The following is a 14450-nucleotide window of genomic DNA, read 5'->3' on the forward strand; positions in this document are numbered from 1 at the left end:
TGAAACACGATATTAAACTAAACTTTTGTAAAATATGTGAACAAGATATACCGTATCATTATGATCCACCTCAATCTTAGTATAGACCCAAGATAGCTCCCACTTAGAGCACACAACTCAAGGGCATTAGCACATAGTTTCGCACTTGAGTCCAAATCGTTAACCATTCTTCAGATGCCACACAGAAGGCAGGGCCCACGATACGCCACGTCACAGACACGTTAACATTCGAAAGGCAGTCAAGTGCTTGTTCCTTTGCGGGCACAGACAAGTGCACTTGACAGATCCACAGGAGCAGGCGAGCAAATCAATTGAGTCAAGTAGTTGCTGCTGTTGCTCGGCTGGGGGGACACTTGGGCGAGAGCTGGAGCTGGAACTCTTGAGAGGCTGGAACTCTTGGCTCTGAAGGAGCTGCTGAGGGTGTTTCCTTGCCATATGTTGGAGGTATCATTGCTAAGCGGTTCTTTTATATTTATGTACGGATGTGAGGGATTACATGGAGCGCTCCACAAACTTAAACTTGAACGGAATGTTGGGCTTCACAAAGAACTGCGCCTTGAATGCGTTCTCAATTGGGTAGTCGAAGCCCACTTGGAAGTTGCGCACCAGCCTGGCCACGGCTATCTCCATCAGCATGTCCACGATGCGCCTGCCGGCGCAGGCGCGCGGCCCGAAGCCGAAAGGCAGGTACATGAAGGGCGTGGCCGTGGCGCCCACCAGATTCGCATTGGTCTCGTCGCGCAGCCAGCGCTCGGGCAGAAACTCGCGCACCCGCGGCACAAACAGCTCCATGTTGGCCATCTGGTAGTTGGCAGCCATGCCCACATCTTTGCCAGCCACGATCCGGTAGCCACTGAGCACCACGTCGCACGGCAGGCGGCGCAGGGTTCCAGGGCCGATGGGATACATGCGAATGCCCTCCTTGATGCAGGCGCGCAGGTAGGGCAAATGGGCCATGTTCTCTATGGTTAGCTCGGAGCTCTTCTCGGGCAGCACAGCCCTGATCTCCTCCAGCAGGCGGGCCTGTTTTTCAGGATTCTTGGCTAGGCTCAGCAGAGTACCAGTCAGGCTGACGAGGGTCTGAAATGGAGGATTGAAGAAATGGAATCCGGAACTCGACACGGATTTGGAGCACTCACTGGATCCACGCCGGCGAAGAACAAGTCCATGGCAATGATCACGGCCGCCTTGCGATCAAAGTGCGCCAGTTTCTCCAATATGCTAGCCTCCTGCCCTGGCTCAGTGGTGATGCGGCCCACCCGCGCATCCTCCTCGATGCGGTGCAGCGCCTGCTGTACGTGGTTATAGCATATGTCTGTGATGGTGTCCAAGGAGCGCATCAGCTTCTTGAACATGGGCACTGGCAGGTACTTCCAGATCGGCGGCATGATGTCCAGTTGGAAGCTCAGCTCAAGTATGTTCTCCAATGCCTTAATCAACTGCTTCGCCTCCTCACTCTCCCGGTTCTCGCCGAGAAGGCCGAGGCGCGTGTTGAGCGCCACGGATCCAATGGACTCCAGGACCAGCCGACGAATATCTTCGCCAAAGTCAGCCGGCATCTCTTGAGTGCTCGGGTCTCTAATGGCTCGAATGCTGCCAGGGGAAAACATCCATTGTCAGTCGAGAGGACTTAGATCCCAGATCTTCGAGCTTACCGGTCCAGGAACTCATCGTTCACGTGTTGCAAATTGTTTATATAGAGCTTGGCGTTTCGTGGCTGCAGCAGAATCGGATTGACAGCAGTTCGCATCTTGCTCCAAGCGGGTCCATTGCTAAGCAAGGAGATACGCCAATTAGAGCCAAGAATTCGTTAATCTTCTCTTGCAACTCACCCGGAAGTCAAACCGTCAGCGCCCTCGAATATATCGCGTCTGTGTACCTTTTTATAATAATCCAAGGTCTCGAAGCTGCGCCTATACGGATACTGTCCCTCGTTGCGAAAGATCGTGGCATAGTCCACCGGATTCAAGGTGATCACAATATCAGTGCCCGCCACGCCAGGCATGCGAAATATGTCGCCATAGCGCTTGTTCATATCCAGAAACATTTCGTGCACCGCCACATTCTTATAGCGACCTGCGATTGGTCGGTGATAAGACAGAAAAGTTGAACCGAAGAGAGATATATTGAAAGAGCGCATAGTAGGTGAGAGGAACTCGAAGAGAGGAACTCTTTAACAGCTTTCGCTCACTCACCGCCTGGGAGAAAAGATCGCACAAACTCGAATTTGCTGGGACCCGGAAGCTCCGAGAAGGGTTTCGCTTGCTCCAGAGGAATGGCATCTACAGCAGCAGCAGAGGCCTGGATATATTGGGATTATAAATATTATTTATTGATTATATTATATATATCTATGAGTATCTATACCTTTGTGCCAAACGCCCTCTCGATTTTGAACACTCGAGCGCTGAGCTCTCGCCATCCAGCCAACTGCTTCGACAACATTTTGTGCACTGAATGAAGTGAGCGCTGTTCAAAAAATTTGACTAGATGTTTTATTAATTAATTCCCTCGTTCTCATATTTCTCATATTTCGATGGCGTGCTGAGCGAGCTTTACGCTCTCCCAGCGTGACGTGAGTTGATTAGGTTTTATACATTGTTTGTTTTGTTTTGGTTTCTTTTCAGTGCATTCTCTTCTCTCGTCTCTTTTGCTGCACTCGAGCTTTAAAAGCTTTGAGCAATAAATTGATTCTCTGTTTTATTTTGCCTTGTTTAAATTAAACAATAAATAACTCAACTTTAATCTTGTTTGTTTTTGTTGGGTAAGGCATTTGCGAAATGTAACAAATTTAATTTAATTCTATATTGGTATTAGTGTATAATATTAATACAATATTCAGCAGCAATTTATTTTTTCTTATTAAGACAAAAGTCAATTCTTCTATTAATAAAGAATATATTTAACTAACAATTGAGGTCTTTCGTTAAGCATTTTTTTTAATTGCTAAATAATAATTAATAATTATGAAAACGGCAGCTCATCTGCCAAAAATGTTTAATTATTTTCTATTTTCTTATTGGAAAAAGGTCTGACATATATATTCTTCAATACTTAAACAATTAAAATGAATATTAAACTAATTTAAAGAAAATTCTGACTCAACATATTCTGCATTTATTCCTGTCTGAATACAAAATTGTAATCATAATATGAAGAGTTTATAACATTAAAATATATATAAAATACATTTTATTCTTTCGATTTCATATGAATAGCCACATTAAAACATAAATTAGAAGGATGAAACATTTTTATTGAAAATTTTATTCAACAATTTTTATCTTCATATAATGTAGTTTTATTTGATTAAACAACAACTATTTGTAATCATACAAAATCTTATTTAATTTAATTATTATTTCAATAATTTATTTTTACTTAAAATTCTCCAAAATAAGTTTAATATTTATTTTTAACTCGCACACACATACATTTTATTTCTCTAATTCATTCTTATAAAATTAAGCAGCTTCCTGAATTTTAACTTCTAATGCATCTCTCACTTCCTCAAAATATTCCACATATTGCGTATACGCAACGCTTTCACTTTCAGGTTTAAAGTGGCTCACCTAAACAGGAGACACGGGCCAAATTTAAGCCTGTCAGTGGCAGAGGCTCGCCCAGTCAGACAAAAGGCAATATCGCAGCTGACAGAAAATCTATATAGGATGGCAGACAAACGGCTATAATAAAATCGATTTTTTATATCAACGTCCAGTGACGAGGGCGCGTCGCATTGGCCGTTGGGACGCGTCTCGACCGGCGGGCGCATAAATATGAGACACGCAGCCAGACACATGTACATACACACACACACATACAGGCAGAGAGAGGAGGGAGGCAGACAGCACGCCAACCGATGATGGGCATACAAAAGTTGACCTCGACTTTGAGCTGTCAAAGCCAAAAACTAACTGACCTAAACCAACAAAAATCGACTTTGCAGCCTAAACACAAAGCTGAGCATGACAGCCAGAGCGGGTGAGGGCGTGGTGTCGCCGGGGCGTTAAAATACAAAATATCAGCATGACGCAATGATTTCCGGCAAGTGAAAATGAAACCTGTTGGAGCTGAATGGCGCTGAATATGGCCTCTGACCGGCTCGACGGCATTGCTGCTGCTGCTGCTGCTGCCGCTTCAGCTGGTGCTGGCAATATAAACAAATTCAATTTGACAGCTGACAGCGACAATGGCGACGGAGCAGCAGCTACAGTGAACAGACCCAACAACAACATCGAGAGAATAACAACAGTATCCGCGACACACATACAAAGAGAAAGCCGCAAGTAATAAACTTTTACGATCTGTTTTACGGCAGCGCGGCACGTGCAACTAGGCTCAGCACATTGGCAAGCAGACAGGGCGTGCGGGTGAAGGGGGGTGGGGGTCGAGTGCGCAACGGTTCGTTGCAACATAAATTTAATGAAGCCAAAAACGCGGCTCAACAACAACAACAATGCAGACACCATAACAAACACACCCACATATGCGGCACACATATGCAGAAGGAGGCAGAGGCAGAAGGAGGCAGAGGCAGAAGGAGGCAGAGGCAGCGCTCCACAATGTAGGCAATAAAAATAAAATAAAAGTAAATTGTTCAAGGACAACAATATTTTATGCTATTATTCTACAAACGCAGCCACAAGCACTGAGCGAGAGCAAACGAGAGAGAGACAGAGACCGAGAGAGAGAGGGAGATAGCAGGCACTAAAGTCTACCCCCTTTTGTGTTGGCCAAAGAATCTTTCTCTTTGTTTTGCAGCGAAAAATTTACAAATTTCGCCGCATGCTTTCGACCAGAAAACAAGAAAAAATGGGTAAAAGGAGGGTTGTTATCCTCTAGTGTGTGTGTCCTGTTGAGCAATGGGTGCGTCTGCGTCTGCGATTGCGATTGCGACAGCAGCAGCGACAGCGACAGCGACACAAAAACGTCAGCAACACTCAAAAAGCATTCGCGTCTGCTGGCTGGCTGGCTGGCTGGCTGGCTGCTGTCCCTGTGTCCTTGCCCGTAATGCCATTGATGGATGATTCTCTTGCCGGAGAGTGCCGAAAAATAAAAGCACTAAAACTTGCAATTTGTATGGAATACATCAGCAGCAGACGACGCGGCCGTTGGCCAGAAAGAGGCGGCACGACAACAGAACCTGAGTTATAGAAAGCCATAACCTGCACTCTCCCTTGCACTGTCTCTCTGTGTGAGTGTGTATGAGTGTGTGTGTGTGTGGGTGTGTGAGTTTTGGGGCGCGCTTTATGATTGCCAGGCATAAATAAACGGCAAAAGCACCCCAATGACGGCAAGGGTGTCCTGCTTCTGTATATAAAAGTGTGCGAATATGTGCATGTGTGTGTGTGTGTGTGTGTGTGTGTGCTGGCAAAGTGCACTTCCTGTGTCCTTTCAGTGTTTTGCCACCAATTGCTGCCAGCTACAGCAGCAACAGCAGCAGCAGCAACAAAGCTGCCTCGAGTTCACCTGCTTTACATTGCCTCTGCGGCGTTCTTGGCTCGTCCTGCACCTTTTTCCGCTGGCGTTGGCGCTGTCAACGCCGTCGACGACTGGATAAATGTGTATCCACAGATACACGGATACACAGATGGCCTTGCATGTATATGTGGGTCTGTGTCGCTAACTGCCTTGTCCCCGGTCTCTGAATGGATGTCTGCGCATCTCCTCTCTGCTGCTTAATGGCTCTGTGCATGTGTGTGTGTGTGTGGCTCTCTGTATAAATGTGTGTGTGTGTGCGTTAAGCAAAAGTAGCAATTCATCATAGAAAATGGCGGAAGTAATCGTCTCTTTATGGGGGTGTGCATGTGGCTAAGTGCGCGTGAGTACATCAGCTCAAAGCCGTATTCAGCAAGTGGAGCACAAATTAGAATTTCACTAAAGACGAGTTCTTTAAAAATATAATGAAAATACAGCCGAGTATAAAACATGCCATGATATTTACCTACAATAAAACAATATTAACAGTATATACTATTATATTAAATAGTTTACATGTTTTTATTTATTTTTTTTATATGAATTTATTTATATAATTCTATAATTTTAGCAATCGTATGCATTACACTTTAATATATATTTTTTGTTACGATATATGTATATGTAAATTTTAACTTTATTTATCATTTTATTTGTCCATACGTCCCCAGCTTTCAACTGCCTTCTAATTTTCCAGGACACCATCTACTACATGCACAAAGACAATTTTATTGAGAATCTCTGAAACCAAATCTCATTTCAATGTCATATTGATCACATAAATAAAATAAATATTATTAAATATAATTCTTCATCTATATAAGTACACTATTGCTTCAATCGATTCCAAACTTCTGTATTTGTTTGTTGAAATACGAATAATTGCAGACATAAGACATCCACTTATTGCATCGATTGTTGTATTGTATCGATCCGATCGAGGAAATTTCATTTTGATAAGCATTTGTCAATAGCAATGATAACACTACGTACATGAGTCAGAAAAGAAAGAAACGCAGAAACTTTTATTGCCCTAACTAGGTTTACTAAATAATCTATTTGTTACATTCAGATAGAGCAGAAGCTTTTGACTTTACATTTAATGAAGCCCAATGTACTATCTGTTTGCCTATCTAATACTATATAAACATTTCTTGAAACCATAAAAAACTAACTCTTATATACATATACTTATATAGAAGAAAGATTGAATACATGCTCCTTTATTATATTGTAATTTTCAGGTTCAAGGTCAATTTCAAGCTCGATGAAAGCCATAATATAATTATTTACAATAATAAGTATATATTATAATTATATATATGTATATATTTATACGTAATTACACTTTCGCCCGATATTTATTCCAATATATATTTTTCAATGATATCAAACTCAGATAGACGAAGGAACAGCAAACTGAATAATTCATAAACAAAGCCATGAGAGCTAAAGGAAAACTATATACATATGTATACTTTTCTCATGATATATTTTTCTTAATTTCACAACACTCTAAAACTTCCATTAATATAGTTTGATATTGCTTCAATAAACATTTCATTACAAATAAAATTTATTCTTTGCTTCATAATTTGTCAGTTTCTATTTTACATTTAGTTAGATTAGCATCGGCCAATCAGTGATTATTTAAGTTATGTGAATAATCGCCTGGAAGCATTCATGCATTACTGCTTTCATTAGTCGAGTGAAATTATTTATTGCAGATTAAATATTATTTAACCATAAATGTTATTACTCTGAGTGGAAGCTGGAATATTATTGCAAACTATCTCAGCCTTAGGCCCAGCCCGGGATAGTTCCTAAATTATATAAGAGCTCCATAATGGCCAGACCATGTCGAGTCCAAGCAGCTACCCTAATAAAATGTGTTGACATGCCCATATGCTCCACTCTAGCAACTGTGCCCCGCCAAATGGCCAATTGGATTAGCCAATCCATTACGATTGGCTCGACTACTCGCTATCGGGAGCATCGCCAACACTCTTAGCATTTACTGCCACAGCGAACATGAAAAACGCATCTCTTCGCCACTTAGAGCTCGTCTAACGACTTTGCACAGTTTATAGCCCGGCTGAAGAGCAATCCAAACATGCCCGAAACCGGAAACCAGACACCCAGAACCCAGAGCCCAGAACCCAGAACCCATAGCCCAGACCCCGATCCACAAGTCATCAGGCTTGGCCCAAGAGTCGAGCATTTAGTTAATTTTAAATGCTTATTAGCGCAATTTACAATTTCTCACATGGCGGCGGGCCCTAAAACCGAAATGCCAGAGTCAAGTGCTTGGAGGCGTGAGGCGTGAGGCGGAGCATAGCTAGTCCTATTCCCAGGCAGCAGGAATCTGAATCCGAATCCCAGCATTATCGCCACTCACATAGACACTTTGGGACAAGCATATGCAGAGGCGAAATTATAATTTTATTATCATTACCAACGGCGAGTGTCTTATCAGTAGAAGTTTTACGAGGCCACAGATCGCACACACAGGTCATGTTAATTCCATTGTTGTCATTGTTGTTGTCGCTGTTATCCTTTCGAAATGGATATAAACTGTAGCTTAAAGCGTTTACGATGCGTTGACGACATCGTCGGGACTCGCATAGCTGGCCGTCGCCTCGTCTGCTCCGGACTTTATGTCCTTTTTATGCGCTTTTTATGTTTCATTCTAACCTCAATTTAATTGTTTAGCCGGTGACAATCATTACCCCAGTTGCCAGTTAGTGTAGGAGGCGGGCAGGCAGGCTGGCGGGCAGGCGGGCTGGCAGGAGAAGGGGCGCCAACAACATATGTAGTAGTCCACAGTGAGGAGTTTTACGACTCCAAGGAGCTGTCAATTTGATGTCCTCGATGCTGCCACATTGACAGCACAGCTGCCAGTCGAGCTGGGTCGGGCAGGATTCGGGCTGCTGGGCGGGTGGCCGCATCCTTGTAATAAAAACATGAAGATTACGCTTTATAGCCCCGGCAAACTTAACGGAAGTTGTAAAACACTCAAATGTAATGATGCCAGCTCCCAGCTCCCAGCTCCCAGCTACCAGTCCCGGCTCGGCCCAAGTTGGTGTGAAAACTAGCGCCGGGCTTTTCATTTCACGTTTCCTGGCGAATTTTACGAGCTCGCCGATTTTACGATGCGCGCGTTGTTATCCCAGCCATCGAGATGAACTCGCTTATTATATTTCTATTACATTATAATTTACAGCGCTTACTGTTTGATTTTTACGGCCATTTAATGGGGCCAGTCACAGATTTGTCAACGCCTCTCCACAAAATGTGGAAAATACCGCAAATATGTACAGGTTGCTCCTGTGGCAGATCTTAACATCCTCCATCTATGTATATAGACTACACAGCTCATAAAACTCTGCCTGAGTCATTGAGCTATTTGTTTTTTATGGCCATGTCGATTGCACCACTCTCCCTCTCTCTCTCTCTCGCTCTCTCTCGCTCTGCCGTTTTGGCTAAAACAAAGTATGGCCTTTATTATTATCGAATGTCAGCGTCGTCGTTGTTGTCGCTGTCGTGTCGTTGTTATCCTTGATCCTTTCTGGCGGCTCCTGCTGCAAAAGGTGTAAAAACGTTGTTGCCCGCTGCCATTACTATTATTGTTTTTACAGCTCTCTGGCTGTAGTCTGGCTCCTGGCTCCTGGCTCTCGGCGTTCATTGAAGCGCGAAAATGGATTTGTTTTTTACGACTTGATTATTATGACTGCGTTTGATTACAAATATTGCGGCCCCAAAAGTCTTTCGCTTCTTTTTTTATGTTGCTCACTGGAGTTGTAAATGGTTTTGATTTGGATTTTGATTCTGATTCGGATTCTGATTCGGATTTTGCTTCAGCTTTGAATCTCTTTCTTGCTTATGTTTATTAATGAGACATCATCGTTTGCAGGCAACGCATCGTTTGTGCACTCAACCAGGCAAATAACATACAACAACAACAGAACAGAACACACAACATGATTGTATAGAGTCTCGAAAGATTTCGCTTACTAAAGAGATTCCAACCTAAACTAATTTGATGAATAGTTTAGTAGATAGATCTTTTATACTTAGCTCTGTTGCAAGAACTATACAGAAATAAATGGTAATTATATTGGTTAATTATTAGTAATTGTAGATTGATTGTTAGTAATAAGTACATTGAACCACTAATGTCAAAGACTTTCGAGAATTTAAAAAATAATACTGTATATACTCTTTAGTAGCCAAATTCTATTCATTTTGTGAAATCAACAAGCTAAATGCATTTAATAGACTCCGTTTTAACTTCCAAAATCTATGAAAAAAGTATATTCAAATTCTTGATTTCTGCATTTCATTAATCATCATGGTCTGTGTTCTCCGAATTATAAAATAATATGGAATTGAAATGTTTGATGGGAATTCCATATAGCTTTTCAGCTACATTTTGAGAGAGCTGAACCTTACAACTGAAGACTTAGAGCTAGATGAGGTAAAAGTAATACAAAGAGCTGTAGTAAATTGAAGTAAACTTTCTTTCTATAGCATCTGCCAAGAGAGCTTTTTTTGGAAGGCGATCAACACACAGAAAGTTTCGCAGCACAACTCACTGAGTGAGCTTTTGCATGTGAGCTTTCTCATACCTTTCTTACTTTGAGAACATATAAATCGACGCTTGAATAAGTTACAATTCGTAAGGAAATAACTAATAATTTGTTTTAATTAAACACGAGTTATTATAGCATCCATTCAGTTACCTTATACCTAAATACAATATGCAATTGCTCAGGAAAATTTCTAAAGCTTGACAATGGGAATTTGTTCAAGCTATAAACATTTGGATCCATTTATTGAGAGAAGAGAAACTTGCAGAAATATCCATTTCTATATATTATATTATACAAATCTGAATTGTACTTCTGCTTTAAAAAATCGAATTCATTAATCAAGCTAAAAATTCATTCACTCATGAATAAAATTCAGATTGAATAATTGCAGTTTTTTAATCAACTTTTAACCCCAAAATGCATTCATTCATAAATAAAATTCAGATTGAAGTTGTGTTTGTTGTGACATTTTTCCTGATTGACTTTGCTTTCTTAAAAAAAGAAGAGAGAAAGAGAGAGAACGACGCAGGTGCAATCGCAATTGCAATTGCAATTTTCACCTGTTTCTTTGCTGAATTTGAAATGAATGACTCAAAGGACGCATTCCAGCCAGCCAGGGCAATCAAGGAAACAAAGCTGCAAGTCGACCGAGCACAATATAAAGAAACAATTTTCCTGTGACCGAGGCGAGGCGAGTGCGAGTGCAATGAAATAAAATTAAATCTGCAATTTTGAGGTTTTGTTGTTTGGGCCATAAAAAGCGTCTGGCTTAAAGCCGGCTGCGGTCGTGCTGGGGACGTATTTACCTTTGACCCAGCTAAATGGGCAGCATTGTCGAGACGCTGCCAAGGCGAAGCGAAGACATGCAAAAACTTCCATCAGGCAATTTGATTAAAAATGAAACAACTTTCAGCCCAGCTCAGGGCAGCTCGGGCCAGCCCTGGGGAGGCATCCTGGCCGCTGCCAATGGACGCTTTATAGGACTTTCACTTCAAGTTGCGGCCATCATAAAATTATACTTGGTGTTACAGGCGAAATTGCTGTTCAGCTGCCAGATAAGTCCGTAAAGGAAATTACGGGCAGCATAATTGAAAGTGCGACGCTTTGTGGCGGAATCAATGGAGGCCGGGGCTTTGGTTACGCAGCAGCACATAATTTCATGTGAAATGTGCAAAGTCAATTTCGATTCAAAACTCAAATGGCCCGCAAGGTGGCTCCGGCTCTGGCTTATCAGCTAGACAAAGGCTTGCGCCACGGGATGAGTGATGGGCGTGCCAAGACATTTGCGCTCCAGTTCCAGGCGAGATAAGATAACAACGGCCCCGGCCCTGGCAGCCTGCCCGCCGCTGGCAATTCCAATGAAAAATGAGTTAATTAAAGCCACGTTGGCAGTGCCGAGGCTAAGATCAAATTCTTTGGGGCTACAAAGTTTCAGATAAAACTCGAAAATGCTAAACAGTCACGCTTGTTGTCCGAGCTGCTTATTAAATCAAGTTAAGAACTTTTAGAGCCGCAATAAAAGTGTCAAAGATTATGGCATAGTTATAGGCGCGCAAAGTGTCGAAGGGCGCTGTTGTGGGTGTCCTGGTGAGCGAGTCTATGAGGATAAAGCAATTAAATTCGCTTTAATTACGACGCATTTTTGTTTTCACCAGCGCACCAGGATGTTTGTTAATTTCATCGCCTCATGCGGCTCAGATAAAATGGCAGTGAAACGCGCAGAGCCGGAAAATTTTTGTGACCAAAGTCGCCATCGCTGCTGCCCTGCCCGCCGCCCCCTGCTTGCCTCCTTGATAGGTCGCAGCTCGTGCTCTTTGCTCGTTTTGCATGCGCAGCATTTGCTGGGTTGAGATTGGGTCTTGCGGTGCCAGGGACTGGCATGTTTATCTGCACTCAGACAGATACGCCGCATGTCGAGCACTGGTAGCTGGAACACCAACCCAAGCTGCAACTGGAGCTGGAGCTGGAGAGGAAGCTCCGGCCGGGTAGTGTGTGCAAATGTTGTGCGAGCCATTAATCACACGATTTCATGAATACATCAGCCAGTGAAGCACAGAGGCCAGGCCGGGATGTGTACTGAGCGGCAGCCAGACGACGATGACGACGACAGCGCAGAGCCAGGGACAGGCTGCAGCAGCAGCAGCAGCAGCAGGACTCGAGGCAGCCACAGGCACAGCCACAGCCACAGCCTCAGCCGCAGCCACAGTCACAGCCCGGACGAACATAAACGCAACAAAACGAAATGACTCAAAAATCTTTTTTTCAGCTCATGTTGTGTTCGTTTGTTATTTTCTTCTTCTTTTTTTCTGCCACTGCTGCTCCTGTGTGTGCGCCGCGAAGGGTTATGCGTATGCGTATGTGAAGTGGGGTTGGGGCTGGGGCTGAGCTGAGCTGGGCTCATATCACATGCGTCCATGCAAAGCATTTCGGTTTGTCCGGGGCTAAGGTGACGCCCGGCTGTGTGAGATGCTAGTTGCATTAATGACATCAGCAGCGACCGGAGACGCACAAGTCGAAGTCAGAAGCAGTCGCTCAAACTGGCTGCGGCTGGAGCTGGAGCTGGAGCTGGGAATGGGAATGGGAGTGGGAATGGGAGTGGGTATTGGGTATGGAACTGGGACTGGGCCTGTGGCTGTCAGTGAAGCCATTTTCTGGTAACGAATTCTGGACGGACCCAAAGCTTTGACTGTGGCTCTGCCTCTGCCTCTGCCTCTGCCTCTGCCTCTGTCTCTACCTCTGCCTGGATTCGACTCCTGGTTAGTTGGCAGCTCAAAAATGTCGTTGGCCATGTTGGGCGTGTGTGGCACAGGCGAAGCATTAAGCTCTTGACTTGTAGTCGAGCTGCCCCACCCACCAGCCAGCTACCTTCTGGCATGGCATGCAGCTGGGCGTTCGTCAAACTGCGTTTTGTGTGCGTCCGAGAGACGTTGGCCAGGCCATTAAGCAAGTGTTTAGTCGGAGCAAAAAATGCAGCCCCAATGACTGATGGGTATTTCATTAGTGGGCCTTAAGCACCGCCTGGCAGGACTTTAACTTGAGCTGAATCTTTGCCGCATGCATTAGCATGCTCATGTCTCTTCCAGCAGGAAGCTAATTAAGCATGCGAATGCGCAAAAGTTCGCTGGCAGAAAAAGTTATGCCAATTGGAGTGCGCATTTCGCAAAAATCCCTGTTTCACATTCGTTCTGATAAACATGCCAAACAAGTTGCGGAATATTCACACATACACACACATATATATATATATATATACGTACACACAGAGTCAGCGCCCGCTTCCTGGCAGCGCATAAACAACACACTCAAGCTCGTTTCCGTTGGAGACAAAAGTTTTCTTCGGCGGCTTTAAAATAAACTTGTTTATATTTTTAATTAGATGCACATGAGGTTTTACTTAGCAAACTTTTGACGGCCACACGCAACAACAACAACAACAGCAACAGCAGCAACAACAAACTCTCAGTTATGGCATCTTTAATGCTCCGGTTGAGCTTTTGCACTTTGCCAGTGGCGTCCGCCTCCTGCAACTTTCTAGTCTTTCCACCAACAGAAAAAAAGAAATACTTTTCAACTCACACAGACACACACACATAGACAAGTAATTGTTATTTTTGCAGACACACATCCTGGACACATCCTGGCCGCACAGAGTTTTATAATTTTTCCATTGCATACGCCGAGGCGCTGCTCCGATTTTTGTATCTCAACAAAGTTTTGCAATAGGATTTTAAGCATAACTGTGTGTGTGTATGTGTGTGTGTGTAGCACTCATTGCATATGAAATAGCTGCCCAACTTCAGTGTGCAATCGGCTTAGGCGCTGCGAAAACTTTGCTTTGCCTCGCTGCAGGTAAATGTCAAAATTGATGCCACTCAAAAGGGCGCAAAACTTTGCTCAAGCTGCATTTCCCTACCCCTTTACATATATATATATATAATATTAGTTTTTTATTTTCCGCGCAGCCTTGTTATTGTTTTCTGCCAACAGCAGCAGCAGCAGCAGCAGCTGGCCACAAAGTTGAGCATTGTTTACCAGCTGACCTGTGACCTGACCAGAGCGGAAACGCTGCTCAGCAGCAGCAACAGAAGCCTTCGCCACCTCCTCCTCCTCCCCCTCCTCATCTGTGCAATCAGCAGCCCGGCACAGTTGGCTACGTGGCTTTAGGCACGGGCTTAGCCTAATTAAAAATAGGGAGAGAGAGAGAGAGAGATGGAGAGAGGGAGAGCGACGTCACATTTTGTGGCCTGGCTGCTGGGAGGGCGCAACACTTTTAAATTGAATCAACTTGAGTGCTCATAAATTTGTGCAGGGCTGCTATGCTGCGGCTTAGCTGGCGTCACTTGCAGTCCTCCGCCGGACCCTGGCCAGGGGCGAAAC

The 14450-nt window shown here is 43.8% G+C and overlaps 1 protein-coding gene across 1 annotated transcript; it reads right to left on the reverse strand.

Annotated features, from left to right (window-relative positions):
- Positions 1-450: 450 nt before the first annotated feature.
- On the reverse strand, positions 451-2480 carry Cyp12e1 (Cytochrome P450 12e1). Its single transcript, XM_030388142.2, has 6 exons — positions 2368-2480; positions 2196-2301; positions 1833-2076; positions 1656-1772; positions 1140-1593; positions 451-1080 (listed from the first exon to the last, which is right to left on the reverse strand). Exons 1-6 carry the CDS (start codon positions 2443-2445, stop codon positions 493-495), a joined length of 1587 nt encoding a protein of 528 aa, XP_030244002.1. The 5' UTR covers positions 2446-2480; the 3' UTR covers positions 451-492.
- Between the last annotated feature and the right edge of the window lie 11970 nt (positions 2481-14450).

Source organism: Drosophila navojoa, chromosome 2 (assembly GCF_054131105.1).
Source record: "Drosophila navojoa isolate 15081-1374.11 chromosome 2, UAZ_NAV_1.0, whole genome shotgun sequence".
Taxonomy (NCBI): domain Eukaryota; kingdom Metazoa; phylum Arthropoda; class Insecta; order Diptera; family Drosophilidae; genus Drosophila; species Drosophila navojoa.